This window comes from Carcharhinus amblyrhynchos, chromosome 18, assembly GCF_965287045.1.
Source record: "Carcharhinus amblyrhynchos chromosome 18, sCarAmb.v2.hapA, whole genome shotgun sequence".
Taxonomy (NCBI): Eukaryota; Metazoa; Chordata; class Chondrichthyes; order Carcharhiniformes; family Carcharhinidae; genus Carcharhinus; species Carcharhinus amblyrhynchos.
Genome location: NC_137341.1, coordinates 11,998,378 through 12,016,391, shown reverse-complemented (window position 1 = coordinate 12,016,391; position 18,014 = coordinate 11,998,378). Strand labels below are relative to the sequence as shown.

At 41.5% G+C, this 18,014-nt stretch overlaps 1 protein-coding gene across 1 annotated transcript in view; it reads left to right on the top strand.

The window, feature by feature from the left end:
- The window catches only part of rnf216 (ring finger protein 216), a 201,859-nt gene that overhangs the window by 62,846 nt on the left and 120,999 nt on the right, over positions 1-18,014 (top strand). The window contains exons 9-13 of the mRNA XM_080206384.1: positions 157-296; positions 3,032-3,082; positions 5,127-5,264; positions 6,453-6,601; positions 12,098-12,176. Coding sequence (XP_080062510.1) covers positions 157-296; positions 3,032-3,082; positions 5,127-5,264; positions 6,453-6,601; positions 12,098-12,176 — 557 coding nt within the window. The remainder of the gene's footprint in view (positions 1-156; positions 297-3,031; positions 3,083-5,126; positions 5,265-6,452; positions 6,602-12,097; positions 12,177-18,014) is intronic.

The window sequence follows — 18,014 nt, the reverse complement described above, 5'->3', positions numbered from 1 at the left end:
TAAGTGTTAACCGTCTGCAACAAGTAGAATTTTGAAAATCAAAATAGGCTTGTGCATTGGATTTCCAAAAATATGTAGTTATGTTCATTTTTGCACTGCTCGAAAGATTAAACTTGGAAGCTTTTAATTCTAGCTGTGTATTGCATTTTTCCTCAGGTGCCTTTAAAATAGAGAGACGGATGCGCTTTCTAGAAAACAAAAGACGACACTGGAGATCGTATGAGCAGGATGGCCTTCATCCACTCGTGCGACAAGAACTGAAATTCTTCCATCAGAAGATGAAAGAGATGGAAGAGGTGAATGACGTGTTTAGAAGGAGAATGTGAACTTGGGGGATTGTACAAAACTGGAAGCTTCAAGGTCCTGAAAGTTTATCTCAAGTAATGTGGTTTTGTGGCCAGGATTCTGTTTTCTTCAGTATCTCGAATCTAGATGAAAGGCATTGTCCTGCATTGTATTATTGATGGTGAGAGGGAAACCTCTGATCGTTGCAGATGAAAAAGACGCTTCACTTGGATACAAGATGTTCAGGAAAGATAAATAAGGATAAATGGGGTTGGGGGGGGTAGTGACAGTATTGAATAAGGAGAATGTTACAGTACTGGAGAAAGGAGATGTTTTGGATGGGAAAATTTTGGTTAGAGTTGAGAAACAATCGAGGTACCACTGCACTAGGTATATTCTTTACGCTGCCAACTAGCAGGAGACATATAAAAGAGCAAATTTGTAGGGAGATTATGGAGATGTGCAAGAATGATAAGAGAAGTGATAATGGGGTCTTCAGTTATCCTAATATAGACTGGGGTATAAAAATATGAAAGGCCAAGAGGGACAGGAGTTTCTGAATTGTCTACAGGGAAATTTTCTCTATCAGTATGTTTCCAGTCCTATGAGGGACGAGGCATTGCTGGATCTGGTTCTGGAAGATAAGCCGAACTATGGGAAAAGGCAAGGAGCAATCAAGAGTAGGGTGGCACAGTGGTTGGCACTGCTGCCTCACAGCGTCAGAGACCCAGGTTTGATTCCAGCCTTAGGTTACTGTACAGGTCTCCCTGTGTCTGCATGGATTTTTTCCCACAGTCCAAAGATGTGCAGGTTAGGCGGATTGGTTATGCTAAATTGTCTCTAGTGTCCAATGATGTGTAGGTTGGATGGGTTCGTCATGTGTGGGGTTACAGGGATAGGGTTGGGAGAAAGGGCCTGTGTCTGTCAGTGTCAGTGCAGTCAGTGGGCTGAATGGCCTCCCTCTGCACTGTCAGGATTCTGTGATTTTAAAAATAGTCAATTGAGGAAGGGTCAATTTCACTGGGTAAACAGGAGTGAGGGACTTCAGTGACATGGATAGATTGGAGAAGGTAGAGCCACTCTCCTTAGAGTAGAGAAGCTTGAGAGAAGATGTGATGGCTATTTAAAATCTAATGATCCAGGCGGAGTTGGTACAGAAAGATTGTTCCCATTGGTGCAAGGGGAAGCGATGGCCGACTGGTATTATCACGAGACTATTAAACCAGAAACTCAGCTAATGTCCTGGGAATCTGGATTGAATCCCGGATGGTGGAATTTGAATTCAATAAAAAATATCTGGAATTAAGAATCTACTGATGACCATGAAAACTTTGTCGATTGTTGGAAAAATCCATTTGGTTCACTCAAGTCCTTTTAAGGTATAAAGTCTGCCATCTGGTCTACATGTGACTCCAGGGCCACAGCAATGTGATTTGACTCTCACCTGCCCTCTGAGCAAGGGCAATGAGGGATGGACAGTAAATACTGGACAGCCAGCCACGCCCATGTCCCACAAATGAATACAAAAAGGGTCAAGAAGCTTAGGACACAGATACAAGATGAATGGCAGAAGAACCAAAGGTGGCCAGAGGGAAAACTTCTTGGCATAATTGGCTGCAACCTGGAAAATCGTGCCTTTCAGAAGGAATTTAGATGTTTATCTGAAGTGAAACTGAACACAGTTACAAAAAAAGAGAAGGGGAGCAGGACTAGCTGAATTGGCCTGAACTCGATAGGCTACTTGTGCTATGACAAGTCTATCTTTTTACTTTTCTGTGGGAAAGCTTCCATGTGAAATATACTTTTTCACACCAGCATAGTTTTGCTTAAATCATATTTGTGACTTAAACAGCGTAATTTCACCATGTCTCTGCCCACTCCCCATTCCCAATTCTAATTCACATCCTTCTCCCATTCCATTCTCTTTGTCCTGTTTTGCTTTCTAATTCTATACTATAGCCCATATTTTAAATATATTGTAGTGGATCTCTTGCCCCATTTCTCATGGTGAGTTGGGTTGCATATTGCTCTGAAGGGGGTTGACGGTGTTGGATGTGAAAATAGAGGCTGATTTGGGAAGGAGTCAGAAGAAATCTTACGAAGCTTGCACCAAATTTAAATAACATACAGCCCTTCCAGAACCTGCTCCAAGCTTGAGTAAATGTGGATTTTGAGGGATAAGGATAAAGAAAAAAAGTTGTCATTATGTTTTAAAAACTGGGATATAAAATATCCATTTGAAATGTGTCACTCAGCGACCAACTCTTGAACTTTGGGAACAAATACTTCCAAAACCAAAAACTTGAGAAAGTTTAAGGAAAAAAATGCTTGTGTTGCCAGCTCCCTGGCACCCGAACCAGTTCATGCATTGAGTAACTGAGTCATAGTCTGGACTTCACTATTCCAGCTGAATTTGTTGACCTTCATGTGGGCAGGACGTGGCTGCTACAATGAGCCTTGGCACCTCCAATTTAGGAAAGGGACTGAGAATTTGATTCTAGATTGCAAGTGCCCAACAGGATTTGTCCTGATATGCTGCTCCTGTAGTTAACTGTCCCAACTTTACATTTGAATAAATTGCTTGGATGCTGGAGGGTTTGTGGTCCTTATGGAACTGTATCTTAAAAGGGAGCCTTAAATAAAGATCACCAAATGGGGGAAGAGCAGCAGGCAAAGAAAACTTCAGAAGTTGGATGGTTTGCAATTCACTCTTGGAGTAGTACTTATAAATCTCTTTCTGTTGCAGTATGCAGATTTTCAATTTGCTATGCAAATGAATGAAGAACAATATCAAAAGGTAAGCACAAGATAGACAATACTCCCAAGTCAGCATATTAACTTTGTCATTTCCAATTTTGGAGTAGCACCCAATTTCATAAATCTTTTCTAAGTTACCTTGTTTTCTTTCAAAATTGGCCATGCTGAGAGCCATCTGAATGTTCCATTTGTGCATTTAAGTACCGATGCATCACCTCAGATTTTGTTCTGTGATTTGTTCTGCCCTTTGGATTCTGGTTGAAAATAGGCATGTTAAGAATCATCCATGCATTGGTTTGTTTCATGAAATTTTTTTTAATTTTATTCCATTCCATTCCAATCCAATCCGATCAAATCAAATCCAGTTCTGAATCCCAACAAGTTAGGACATTCCCGATCCAAGCTGACAAGACAGGGCTCTCACCTCCTGTTTTGGGCTTGATCTACATGATCCAAGCTGATAGGAGTAGGTGTAACTCCTCCTCCAAGGCTTGATCTCATTTGCATCATAGCCATAAGGCCGAGATGTTGCCTTAAAAATTGCTTCAAATGAAGCTAAAATGTAACCTAATGACTTCAATCAAGTACAGCATGTCATTACTACACTTGACCTTAGCCAAAAGGCCGAGAAGTGATTGTTTCATGAAATGCTGTAATTAAATGCAAACATGTTGAATTTTTGCCAACCCACGTTCCTATTCCTTCTGTTGTCTGTCTGTTCTGTTTTTCCCCTTTCAGTTGTGATAAAGGCTCAGACCAAAATGTTAAGTTGTCTTTCCAGATGACACTGAACCTGTTGTCATTCCTAGCATTTTATTGTTTTAAAATCTTGTACCTTGTGGATTTTTAATTTTCTTAAAGTAACATTCACCTTTCCCTTGAAAAGCTTTCTGAATGATCTACATAATGTCTTGTCCATTAAATGCATTGCATGCATTTTTGAATGATGTCACCTGATTTCATCAGGAAAACGTAGGATCAAGCATTTGCAATACATTCTTCAGGATCCGGAAATTGGATAGCATAGAAGGCTGTCTTTCAAGTGCCAGACTCCAAAATGGTGGGCAGAAAGCACTTGCTTAAGCATGATCCCCAAACACTCCATATTTGCTCCCCCTCCTCAACCCAACACTTCCCACACCAACCATTATGTATGTGCACTACCTGCAGCCCTGTTTTTAAATTGTGTTTTCCACTCCTCCCACAGCACTGTCTTTATCCTATTGAGGCCCAAGGTTCAAACTCCCTGTCTTTAAGATTTAAGTATGGACATGCCAGAATTTCTAACCCAAGATGTTTAAAAATATTTTTTTACATGTTTTTCTTGTAAGGCAATTCTTCAAGGTGCAAGTATTCAGATGTTTTCTTTGCAGGAGAGCTGCAGTTCAACAGCTTTACTGTTGTTCTGAACTGTTAGTCAGAATTATTGTGCTGTCAGCAGCCAGTTATCTCTTTAATAATGCAGATATTCCTGCACCCCCGCGACTGAAGTCACCAACAGCAATTGATAAAACGGCCTCTTCAAAACAAAATTGTGTACGTTGTGTTGCCTTGCTTTTTTTCTACTGAAATCTCAGTTGCATTTCTCCATTTGAATGTCCAAAGTCAAATTGATTGTAGTGTTTCTGTCTGGTTCAAACAAGCCTGCTTTTTGCTCAAACATTAATGCAAGTTCCAAGGCGTCCATGGAGATGCTGGACTCCATGAAAACACTTGAGTAATTTTGTTCATGAAGGCCTCAAAATGGAGATTAGATATATTGATGAACAATGCTACGGGTATGATTAACAGCAAGCCAGAGTGATTGATGCAGTCAGCACAAATATTGCAAATAAAGCATTGTTTTGCTTAATCGCCATACTTCGTCATTGCCTTCTATTAAGAATTCAAGATGGTTTCAATAGAAATGACAGGAGTTTTCAAAATATGCTTGGAAAATCTACCAGTACTGTTCTATTCCAGCTGCTTAATTCAACTTACTTGGACTTAATTAACAATACAAAAAAAGTCAAATTGTCAAAAGTATACTATCCAGCATGTGGACAAAATTAATCTGCAATAAATCCAACTCTTGCTGCTTACAGGATGGACAGCTGATTGAATGCGGCTGTTGTTACGGAGAATTTGCCTTTGAGGAGTTGACACAATGTAGTGATGGTCACCTCTTCTGTAAAGAATGCCTCGTGAGATATGCACAGGAGGCTGTTTTTGGAGCTGGCAAGGTAAGGACACAATTTAAAAGAAGTGCCCTTTGAAAAACCAGAGGCTCATGTCCTTAAGGTCTAAGTGCATACCTGGAATAAAAAGAGCTTAATTTCTATAATCATGTACCTTTTTGTGACATTACCTGGTTCCAGCTATTTCATTGTACAAGCTGTCCCAAGTTTTGTCGTAAACTGCATATTAACAGATGCAAGAGATTGGCCAAGCTGTTGGTTTCCTCACCATTGTACTGTATTGTATGAATAACAAGTTGAAATGTGATATTTATTACAGAAAGCTAAACTGTGGGTTGATTCTCCATTTTTAATTGAGGATGTGATCCGATGCCATGACAATTAGCACTAGCTCTTTATTGACAATAAGGAAATGTGGCTTAAATGTCGGCACAGTGCACTGAAGACAGAGGGAAGCACAAGGACAGTATTGAACAGATTAAAAATGACACAGTATTTGAACTGCTAGAATGCAATAGTCGGGGTGCTAAAGCTCATCTTCCTTCGCATGCCTTTGGGTCGAGAAAGGAAAAGACATCAAGCTAGTACTTCTGATCCCTAACCAACAGTCACAGTGTCTTGTTCAGAATTTAGGTGAGCCAAGTAAATACTTCAGGTGCCAATTGGCATTCGCTATCCAGGCACAAATATGAACAACAGCCAGTTGGTTGAGATATTAGTGTGTGGCCCATCAGAGTGTATGCCAGGGTGAAGTTAGCACTGACTGGATGGAAGCAAACACATTTCTCTCTCAGCTGTGGTATTGGAGAAACAGTCTGAAGTCCATCAGGATTGTGTGCTCAAATGAGATGCCAAGACAAATCCAGGTTGTGAAGCTGAGATGGAGTATGATATGAAGGATCAGAGATGGAGCAGGGAAGATTCTTTTGAGGAATAAAGGAGAATTGAGGACAGACTGAGAGAAGAATCTTGATGAATTGGGATTAAGCAGCAATTAATAGTTTTTTGGGTTGTGGTTCTTTTGGCATTCTGTGTAGTGCAAAGTTTGCACTAGGAATGAAGATCATGTTCTGATAATTTAAGATACTTTGCAACTCAGTTCTGTGTCTAATTAATTTTATGAGCAAATACAATTTTGATAACCAAAACTGTTTGGTATTGAATGTAAGGTGGCCAAACAATCAAACCGAAGTGTTTCCTGATATATTTGCATCTGTTTTCCTTTGTTTCCAGTCCCAGTTGAGCTGTATGGATAGTTGCTGTAGCTGCACGTTCCTCAATGGTGAACTGGAAAAGGTGTTGCCAGAGAACATACTATGCAAATACTATGAACGTCAAGCAGAGGAGGCGATTGCTACAGCCTGTGCTGATGAACTAGTACGGTCGGTATCCAACACACGCTGTCTTCTACACTTGTTCATTAAACAGACCTTGACCAGTGTTCAACCAGCACCTAGCTCATTAGGCACAATTGCGAGTTGTTTCATGTAACTACTGACTGTTTATATTGAACAGTTGTTAGATCTGAAAATGTAACTTAATTGCACAGTGTTGGCTTTCACTTTATTTAAGGAATAAGAAAGAGTTTTATGATCCGTGTCCAAAATTGTTTTGGAACTAGAGGTGTTCTTGTCGCGCACAGTCATTGTTGCAAGGTAGGAAACACAGGAACCAGTTCGTCCACAGCAAGATCCCACAAATAGTGGTAATGACCAGACAATCTGATTTTAGTGATGTTGTTTGACAGGTACATATTGGCCAGAATACCCAGGATAACTTCCGTGTTCTTTAAATAGGGCCCGACGAGATGCTGGTTTTGATGACTCATAAGAACATAAGAAATAGGAGCAGGAGTAGGCCGTCTGGCCCTTCGAGCCTGCCCCGCCATTCAATAAGATCATGGCTGATCTGTCGTGGCTCAGTTCCACATTCCCGTCCTCTCCCCGTAACCCTTAACCCCCTCTCTTATCAAAAACCCATCAACCTGCTTCTTAAAAATATTTAGCGAGGCAGCCTCCACCACTTCAACAGGCAGAGAATTCCAGAGATTCACCACCCTTTGAGTGAAGAAGTTCTTCCTCAACTCCGTTCTAAACCGCCCCCCCTTTATCTTGAGGCTGTGCCCCCTAGTCCTACTGTCCTTTGAGCGGGAAGAGTCTCTCCACCTCTATCCTATCCATCCCATTCATCATCTTATACGTCTCAATGAGATCTCCCCTCATTCTTCTAAACTCTAACGAGTACAAGCCGAGTTTATTCAGCCTCTCCTCATAGCTCAACCCCCTCAACTCCGGCATCAGCCTAGTAAACCTCCTCTGCACTCCCTCCAAGGCCAAAATATCCTTGCCTAAGTACGGCACCCAAAACTGCACACACTACTCCAGCTCGGCCTCACCAATGCCCTATACAGCTGCAGCAAGACCTCCCTACTTTTATATTCAATCCCCCTCGCTATGAAGGCCAGCATCCCATTAGCCTTCCTGACCACCTACTGCACCTGCAAGCTGGGTTTTTGCGACTCATGCACAAGGACCCCGAGGTCCCTCTGCACCGTCGCCTACTGCAGTTTTTCTCCACGTAAGTAATAATCCTTCCTACCATTATTCCTACCAAAGTGTACCACCTCGCACTTGCCAACATTAAATTCCATTTGCCAGTTCCTGGCCCATTTGCCCAGCCTATCTAGATCCTTCTGCAGACTCTCCACACCCTCCGCACAATTTGCCTTTCCACCAATCTTGGTGTCATCAGCAAATTTCGACACCATACACTCAGTTCCCTCCTCCAGATCACCTATATAAATGGTAAATAGCTGAGGCCCCAGCACCGACCCCTGAGGCACTCCACTAGTCACCAACCGCCAATCCGTATAGCACCCATTGACCCCCACTCTCTGCCTCCTATTTGACAACCAGTCCTCTATCCACGCTAACACCCTACCCCCAACTCCATGTCCCCTGACCTTCTGCAATAACCTCTTGTGAGGTACCTTGTCAAACGCCTTCTGAAAATCAAGAAAGACCACATCCACCGGCTCTCCTCTATCCACCGCCCTAGACACATCCTCATAGAACTCCAGTAAATTTGTCAGACACGACTTCCCCTTAACGAAACCGTGCTGTGTCTGCTCTATCAAGCAATTCCCCTCAAGATGCCTCGCTATTTCCTCCTTGATGACGGATTCTAACATTTTACCTACAACAGATGTTAAACTAACCGGCCTATAATTCCCCGCCTTTTGCCTGGCACCCTTCTTAAACAACGGTGTAACATTAGCCGCTTTCCAGTCTTCCGGCAGTCCCCCGGAATCCAACGACGTCTGGAAAATAACCACCAAGGCATCCACTATCACCTCCGCCATTTCTTTCAGAACCCTCGGATGCATTCCATCCGGTCCTGGGGACTTGTCCACAATCAGCCCCTCCAGTCTGTCGAGCAGTCTCTAGTAACAGTAATGTCATCGAGACCCTCCAGTCCTACCACCTTTCCATCTCTAACACCTGGCAAATTATTCACGTCCTCCTCCGTGAAGACCGAAAGAAAAAAGTTATTCAAGACCTCAGCCATTTCCCCATCCCCTACCACTAAGTCCCCCTTCTCATCCTCTAAGGGTCCAACGTTCACCCTAGCCAGGCTCTTCCTTTTTATATACTTATTAAAAACTCTTGCTATCCTTTTTTATATTAAGCGCTAGCCCAGCTTCATAGTTTATCCTGCCCTTCTTTATCAATTTCTTTGTCAATCTTTGTTGACATTTAAACCTCTCCCAGTCCTCTTCTCGCCCACTACTCTTAGCTACTCTAAACGCCTCCGCTTTAAATTTAACACTTTCCTTCACCTCCTTCGTTATCCATGGCTGATTACCTCTCCTCCTACGGTCCTTTATGACCTTCGGAATAAATTTCTGCTGAGCACCAAGAAAGATCTCCTTAAAAATCCTCCACTGCTCCTCAGCAGACCTACCTTCCAACGCGCTCCCCCAGTCCACGTTCGCCAATTCCTCTCTCATCCTACCGTACTCCCCTCTGTTCAAACAAAGGACGCGTGTCCGGGAACCCACTTTGTCATCCTCCATCTGCACCAGAAACTCCACCATACAATGATCACTCTCCCCAAGAGGATCCTTCACCGCAAGGTCCCTAATTCTACCCGCCTCATTACATAACACCAGATCCAAGATAGCTCGCTCCCTCGTCGGCTCCAACACACACTGTTCAAGGAAACTATCCCGGCAGCATTCCAAGAACAACTCCTCGAGCCCACCGCGTCCAACATGGGTCGACCAATCAATATGCAGATTGAAATCCCCTATAACTACGGCCGTCCCATTCCTGCACGAAATCTGAAAGAAACCACCAAAGTGCAGAACCCCACCAAACATTGCACTGGAATGCTCACCTAGATTTTGTACCTTGTCTGTGGAATGCTGTTTGTTGAACTTCCCACACAAACTTAGTGTCGCATCTGCTGTCTTTACTTCAAAAACAGTGTTTGTAAATGCTTCGGAAGATAAAGATGCTGTGTAACGTGCAAGTTTTTACGTTTTCCCATATATAGGAGCGCTAGAATTAGGAAGTCTTGCTGCATTTATATGCAGTTTTGGTGACTGTGCATGTGGAGTGAAGTGTACACCCCCACTCACCCCAAAACCCTGTCCCTCACCCATGCCCTGATACACAGAAAGGATTCACTAGGTTTATTTCCCCTAGAGTGAACATCTTAGTCATCACAAGTTAATATCGCCTTTTTTTTGTAGTATTTTACTTTTGCACCTTGCCTGGTTTTGAATATTGCATTTCATGATGCACCAGTGGGAGACTGAGAGAGTTGGACCTATTGTCAATCCCTACTGCAAGGTGCAGTGCATTGCTTCAATGTGCTGCTCCATCTAGTGGTCTGACTGAGAGCTAACCAAGCTTGTCCTTCCAAAACAGAGTTGACTCACAAATGCTGCAGACCTGGACTTGAATGTTCAATCAAGAGTGACTGGGTTGCCTTTATTAAGAAGCTTATGTTAATTGTACCTTATTTTCTTTAATGCATGAATGTGTTGCTGATTGCTCTGCTTCCATTTAACTGGATGAACTTGCTGTCAGTGACCTTGTCTGCTAGCCTATATTCAACCAAGTCATTTATATAAACAGTAAATGTTGAGGCCCCAGCACAGATCCTTGTGGCACATCACTGTTTACAGTCTGCCAACCAGAAAAAGATTCATTTCTGACAACTGTTTCCCATTCTCTAGCCAATCCTCTGTCCATGTCAGTATGTTAACCTGTACATCATGAACTTTTATTTTCCGCAATAGCCTTTGATGAGGCCCCTTATCAAATGCCTTCAGGAAATCTAAATGCTGTGTACCCATCAGATCCCCTTCATCCACATCACGTGTGACTCCTTCAAAGCACTGCAATAAATTGGTTAAACGTGATTTCCTTTTCACAAAACTGATTGCCTTGAATTTTTCGAAGTGCCCTAATATGACATCTTTAATAATAGCTTCTAACATTTCCTCACAACAGATTTTAAGCTAGCTAGCACGTAGTAATTTCTTGCTTTAAGTCTCCCTTTATAAATAAAGGAATTACATTTGCTATTTTCCAATTTAGTAGAGTTTTGGAAAATCAAAACCGGTGCATTAATATCTGAGTAGCCACTTTTAATCCCCGAAGATGAAGTCCATCAGGATCAGGATTTGTCAGCCCGCAGCTCCAAAAATCTACTCAGTACCGCTTCTCTGGTGGTTGCAATTTTCCTGAGTTCCTCCCTGTCTGATTCCCAGCTATTTCCTGATTCTCAGCTATTTGAGATGTTACTTGTATCCTCCATAGACTGGTACAAAATATCCATTCAGTTCAGTTGCCATTTCCCTGCTTTCCATTATCAGTTCCTCTGATGCACTTTTTATAGGACCAAAGTTCACTTGGTTAACTTGGTTCTCTTGTTTAAATATCAATAGAAATTAATCGTATCCGTTGTTATATTTCTAGATAGCTTTCTCTCGTAGAGTCCCTACAGTGCAGAAGGAGGCCATTCAGCCCATTGAGTCTGCACCAACTCTCCAACAGACCCAATCCCCCTAACCCAGTGAATCCCCGTAACCTACGCTTGGGACACTAAGGAGCAATTTAGCACGACCAGTCAACCTCAACTGCATATCTTTGATCTGTGGGAGGAAACTGGTGCACCTGCCCAGGCAGACGCAGGGAGAACGTGCAAACTTCACACAGCCAGTGACCCAAGGCCGGAATTAAACCTGGGATCTGGCACTGAGAGGCAGCAGTGCTAACCGCTGTGCCACCATGCTGCCCATATTTTGTTCAATCTTCTGACTTGCCACTAGTCTTTGCGCTATTATATGTTCTTTTTCTCTGAATTTATTCTGTCTCACTGTAGTTGGCTTCAGAAGGTGCTGTTGTGAGAAACTATCCTAGAAACATTCTATGAACACTACTATTGCCCATCTGATGTTTCCAGTCTGAAATAAATTAAAATCCCCAATGATTATTGCCACGCCTTTCTGACAAGCTCCAATACTTCTTCCTTTATATGCTATCCTACTGTGCAGTTAGAAATTGGGAACCTGTACACCACTCCCCCATACTGACAAGTGACTCCTTTCTAATTTCTTATCTCAACCCAAACCACTTCTACATCCTCATTTTTTGAACTTAGGCTATCTCTCTCTAATGTGCTGACATCAACATGAATTGCCCTCACTGCTGTCCTGCCTAAGATCAGCGAGCAGCACAAATCGGGAAGTGAACCTGGGACCTCGCTGGCTGGATACTAAGTAATAGGACTGGATAATTAAATGTACTTCTATGTGGAATATTTACTGGTTAAATTTATGTTTTATGTCACGTTCTTTGTCCCAGGTGCCCATTCTGCAATTTCCCAGCACTACTGGACAAAGACATCAATATGTTCAGCTGCCCCAACCCTCGTTGTCGAAAGGTAAGAACCTGCTTCCTTATTGAAAAAAGAGCAGTAGCCCTTTGAGTGTGCCTGTATGAAATTTGGTTGAAGAATTTTAATCTGATTTCGTCATTCATAGTTCAACATCACACCGTCCGTTGTGTTTTTCAGAGTCATGTCCAATCAAGGTTATGTGCAATGGTGGCATAGATGTTGAAAATCACCATTAATATACAGCCATTAAGTCAAAAATACTGTCTGCAAAATGCAATTGGTTTTATATACCTTTCAGGGCATGTGGAGGCAGACACACTGGCATCATTTAAGACTTACCTGGAGAGTCACATGAGCAGACCGGGAATGGAGGGATACAAACGAATGGTCCAGTTGTACCAATGAGCAGCACAGGCTTGGAGGGCCGAAGGGCCTGTTTGCTGTGCTGTTCTTTGTTCTTTGATCTCTTTAATAAGGATTATTGTTTGTTGCTGCAGATTTCCCAAATGCCTTGCCTTGGGAAATATGTAATTGACAGTTATCTCATTTTGCTCCCGATGTGCTGCATAACTTAACTATCAGCGATAACTAAAATAGTTTAGATCAGTACTGCATCACCATATGATTTGCTAGAATTAACCAGTGCCTCAGTTAGGGTAAAACTAGAAATAAAATCATTTTTTAATGCTAACTTAAATCATATTGTGCTTTAACTGCTTTATTTTTTCAACTCTATACTGTATCATAGACAATTAATTAACACTTCACTAATGCTGGTACAGTGTTGTGTGAATGAATGTAATATAAGATGTTAGTGAAATTGAGTGAAGGAGAGAAGTATTCAGTCATTGAGAAAAGGGTATGCCATCTCATTCCAAGATCAGATCAGAAGGTAGTTAAAACTGCACTTGGACGTGTTACGTAAACATAATCACAGGTATCTGTATAGGAGGATTAATCTGTTGCCAGGAAGATGTAGGCAGATGCAACTTCGAGGGGAAATGGATTTCCTGAGCTGGTGATTGGGAACAATATTGTGCGGGGAAAAACGCATGCTTTTCAACATGGGGATTTAGTGTCTATTTGTTAAATTGTCTAACAGGTAGGGGGTTATTTCCTTCATACTGACATGTCTCGTTTTTTGTCAAGAAATAAAATCTGAGTTGAGTCTGCGCACTGTGACTAAAATGCATGTAATTTGACAAGCAGAATGTTGTATTGCCTGAAGCAGAATTGATCTTCAAGTGTAATAATAACTGTGCAAGTCTGGGAACGTTTTTTTTGTCCAAGCAATTAGCAGTGTTGGATTCAGTTAGTTAGTGTTGGATTCTGTTCCTGCTTGCACTGAAACAATTGGAATTGGGTAATATCAATTTAAAACTTCAATTGGTTTATGAATAGTGTGTGTAATGTTTTGAGGCTGCTATCAGATTATAACATTGCAGTTTTTTAAAAGTTTTGATTGCACGTGTCAGGCTTTGGTTCCAAGTAAGTTTGTACATTGTGCACACTGCTTTCTGTTTCTATCCATTTCCTTTTTCACATCTTTGGCATTTTGTGCTCTACTTTGTGACGTTACTGCTGGTGATGTGACGGTACTTCTGTTGGCAAAGGAAATATGACCTTTGTTTGGCAACACTCAGTGACTCTCCTTCCCATTCAACAAGTACAACTGAGATATGGAACTCAACAGACAAAAACGATTAGTTGACACCACCAGGAATACTGGATTAAAAGATCAGTGAAATTAACATAAAATGCTGCAAACATATGGGAAGATAGCCTCCTATTTGGCATGGAGGTGCATTTTTACAACTAACCTGAATAACTTGCAATACATTAGTTCAGTGCCACTCATAAGCAACTATTTTGTGATTTTTTTTGAAGCAAGTATTTCATTTTTGGTTCACAAATGTCAGGCAAAATCATATGGAATCCCCACTAGATGGTGCTGTTGGACTGTGTGTTGATGTGAGGTTCCAGGACTGAAAAATCTGACTATCAGGTTTGGATGGGCGGTGGGGGGTTGGGTATTGATAATACCAAAGAATTTCTGTGTTCTGAAATTGGCTCTGCACTGTGCCTGAATGTGCTGTTTGTCACTTGTGTTACAAATAGCACGCTTGCACCTTTTGCAAAGCAATCATCACTTGTGGCAAAATTATTAAGTGTTTAGCATTCAACACATTATAAAACATAGATGTAATGTGGTGAAATAAAAAGTGAGGAGGAGAGGCCAGTCAGATTCTGTTTTATGTCTGGCCAAACAACGGGTACTGTGGCTTATGAGGCTTTTGTGGACATCTTTTCAAATTTTGTCTTGTTTACGTTTAGCTATATTATACCAAAAAAAAGCAAAATACCAATCCATCAATTTCACAAGTTGCTCTTTACTCAAGCTATTGTGAGATAGTCCGAGGATAAATCAGTTCAAGATCTAATTTGGTGGGCAGATTTGAAGGAAGGAGAGACTTGTGGTGAATTGCTGTTCAGATTATTTAGCTAAGAGTTAAGGATGACCATTTTGTGATTTCGTATTACTTGCATCCTTGAACTTGCATTGTAAAACAGTGTGGAAAAGTGCTGTGATTTTTACCTTCCCCCGCGGTCCCCGTTCTTTGCAGAAATGTGTCCTGCTGAGAACAGAGTAAACTTAGTGGTGGGTATGTAATCGTTTCTGTAAAAATATGATTGGCACATTTTGTTATCGAAAATGCAGAATGATTTAAAACCTTTACAGGCTTCCTATAGATGCTCACGGTACTCAATCTAACAGGAAAAACAGTCACTGAAAGTTAATTCCTGGCTGACATCCAAACATCCAATTTATAAGGCAGTAGCCATGGAAACCACTGAAGGGGAAGTTATGCTGACCTAGATAAATGTGCCAAGTGCAAGTTAAATCTTGGAATCTGTGGAATGAAAGTGCCAAACGGAAACTGAGTTGCAGGCTTTCTTTTAAATATTGAAGACAGTTGCTTCCTGTTCTTTAAGGAATATATTTTTACAGGCTTGTCGGGGCAGTATCTTTTACGTTAGTTGGCATGCAATGTCATGAAATACTGAAATTAAAGTTAGCACAGAGGGATCACAAGTGTTGGCGTTGAGCTATAAGCAGAAAAGTGCAAAAATGAGCTAATAATTTACAGGCAAGTTTATTTAGTATATGTCCCTGGAAATGTTTTGGAATGCTGTTTATATAAAAATGCAGCAAACCCAGTTCTTGTACTAAATCTGTTTCTAGTTGCAGTTATGTTTGAAATGTTCAGGATGTTCCCTGGCATAAATTCATTCTAGGCTTTATTTGATTCCTGCTGTCACTGTGCTTATCTAAGTGCCAGAGTTTGTAAGAAAAATATGGCAAGTCGTGATGAATTTTCCTTAATTTATTAAGTTACACCAAGGTTGTCATATGGTGGTGGAATTTTAAATATGCTTCAGTGCTACAGCTGAGGATTTGTCCTGTTTCAAATCATAAAAATCTTCCTCTTTTTTAATACGAGTGCATAGCTCCCATAAATGTTGCTTAATGCTCTGTTTAAAATTGTTTCTTTAATTGAGTGAGTGTCATTCTTTTTGGGAAGGAGATAGCACAAACTGGTTTTAATATTGAAGTGTTAGATGCAGGTGAGATGATTTGCCGACACTTTGTTTCATGTCTTCATCTGTGGTTGGATCCAGATTAACTGGCCAAACACTCCAAGTTTGTGAAGTATGAGATTTAAGCTTGCAGCTCCATGACAAGGTGTTATCGTTTCCCTTATTGAATGAGCCCTCCAAAAGCAATTTCTGTTCTTCAAAATCTGGCCAGGTACATTGTGCCAGAATTAGCTTGTCATGGTTAATTCTGGAGAGAGCATTACTCAACCTGGTATGCTGGCCATCTTCTGCTATTGTAGCTTTGTTTTACTTTAGTCTGGCAGCAAAGACTGGTAATAAAATTAAACAAGTATTGATAATTTATTTACTGTCATTTCAATGACCAACTCCATGGACACTGAAACATGTAGAAATATACATTTTTCCATCAACATTTCTGATAAATGGACTCTGAAGAATCTTGAAATGACTTGATGGTGAACTCAAACTAATAAACAGAGCACTTGTGTTACTATCTAATCCTCGGATCTAGCCTTGCTTCTTTATAGTCGTCTTCTCAGCAAATGTGTGCAGTTTTTAGCCTAAGTTATGTTTTGTTGGGGGGGTTTTCTGGAGCTTATACTTCGTTGTATTTATGTTGCATATTCTATTTATTGGTGTCACAAGTAGGCTTACATTAACACTGCAATGAAGTTACTGTGAAAATCCCCTAGCTGCCACACTCCAGCGCCTGTTCAGATACACTAAGGGAGAATTTAGCATAGCCAATGCACCCAATCAGTGCGTCTTTCGGACTGTGGGCGGAAAGTGGAGCACCCGGAAGAAATCCATCCAGATACATGGAAAACGTGCAGACTGTCACAGGCAGTGACCCAAGCTGGGAGCCTAACCTGGGTCCCTGGTGCTGAGAGTCACAGATCAGCCTTCCATCGTGTGCAGTGCTCTTCCAGATGTTTCACATATGAGGTCAAGTTCCAGTTCATTTGAGGCACAGTAAAAAGTATAAACAAAAAGCCCACTTTGATAGAATGGGACGTGGAACAGATCTGCTGGCCTTTGCTGAGTGCGGTGGCTGGCTTATGTTCTGCAGTTTCACAAGTTGTTTTCCACTTCGACTGAGGTGGCGGAAGGCCTGTGAAATAACTGGGAAAGAGACCATGCCCAGCATCTGTTTTAGAGGGCCAATATGCAATAGGATTGAGATTAGTTATTAATAAGGAACTGAAGGCAGTTAGTAAGGTCCACCTGACAACACACAATACTCCTCTTCCCACAACCACACAATCATGCATTTTAAATGTTTCAGCTGGCCACCATGTCCAGTAAATTAACTTACTATGCGAAGATAAATCTTTAATGAATGGCCAACGAATAATTGTGCTATTACTATAAGCCATAGTAGCAAATGAGCCATTGTAGCAGAAGTTTTAATCTACCTTTTAAGGAGATTATGCCTCCATTAAAATGTAACAGAAAATTTCTGTTAAACTTTGTCATTAGTATCAACGATGGTGTTTCTGGCCCTCTGTTATAAGGTTAAAATGTATAAGGTTTGTTATAAGGTTTCAAATGCAGACAACGTTTGAAATGCACAGCAGGTCTTAATGTGAATATTCACCAGAATTTGGTTTCAGAGGTTTTTGTTGATTTTAAACCAGACTTATCCTCCATGAAGAATCATAGAAATCAGTGGGGGAGGAAACAGTCTTGTTTGTGGCAGCCAAAAAACACTATCCAGCCTAATCATATTTTCCAATTCTACTTATCCCTGCAGCTTGCAGCCCTCCAAAAGCGTATCCAAATCATTTTTAAATGCTGTAAAGAAATGTGTGTTTTTGGGACTACAGCTCATGGCATGCAGGGTATTCTGGCACAAGTGGGGGAGAGGGACAGGCAACCTGTTTGGAGAGGGTGCTCAAACGGCGGTGACAGGGTTTGGGGGCATTACAGTGCAAAGATGAACCCACAATACAGATCAGTTGGGAGCAGACTCAGAGAAAACAAAGCACCATGCACTTGATGTGCTGCCATTAACTCTGCTTCAGAAGGCCTGGGGCTCAAAAAAGATCTGGGAGCCATTGACAGCTCTGCTGTGAGGAGTTTTGATTCACGGAACCACAGGGGCAGTATTTGCTTGGTGTAGCTGAGAGCTGGGCCATGCAGGCTCATTAGGGGCAGTTGTTTGGTACAGCTAAGGAGATTGAGGCTTCAGGGAAGTTGAGAAGCAGTTGTTTGCAGCATTGTGGCTCAGGAAAGTGTCAGTGTTTAGGGTTGGCGTTTAAC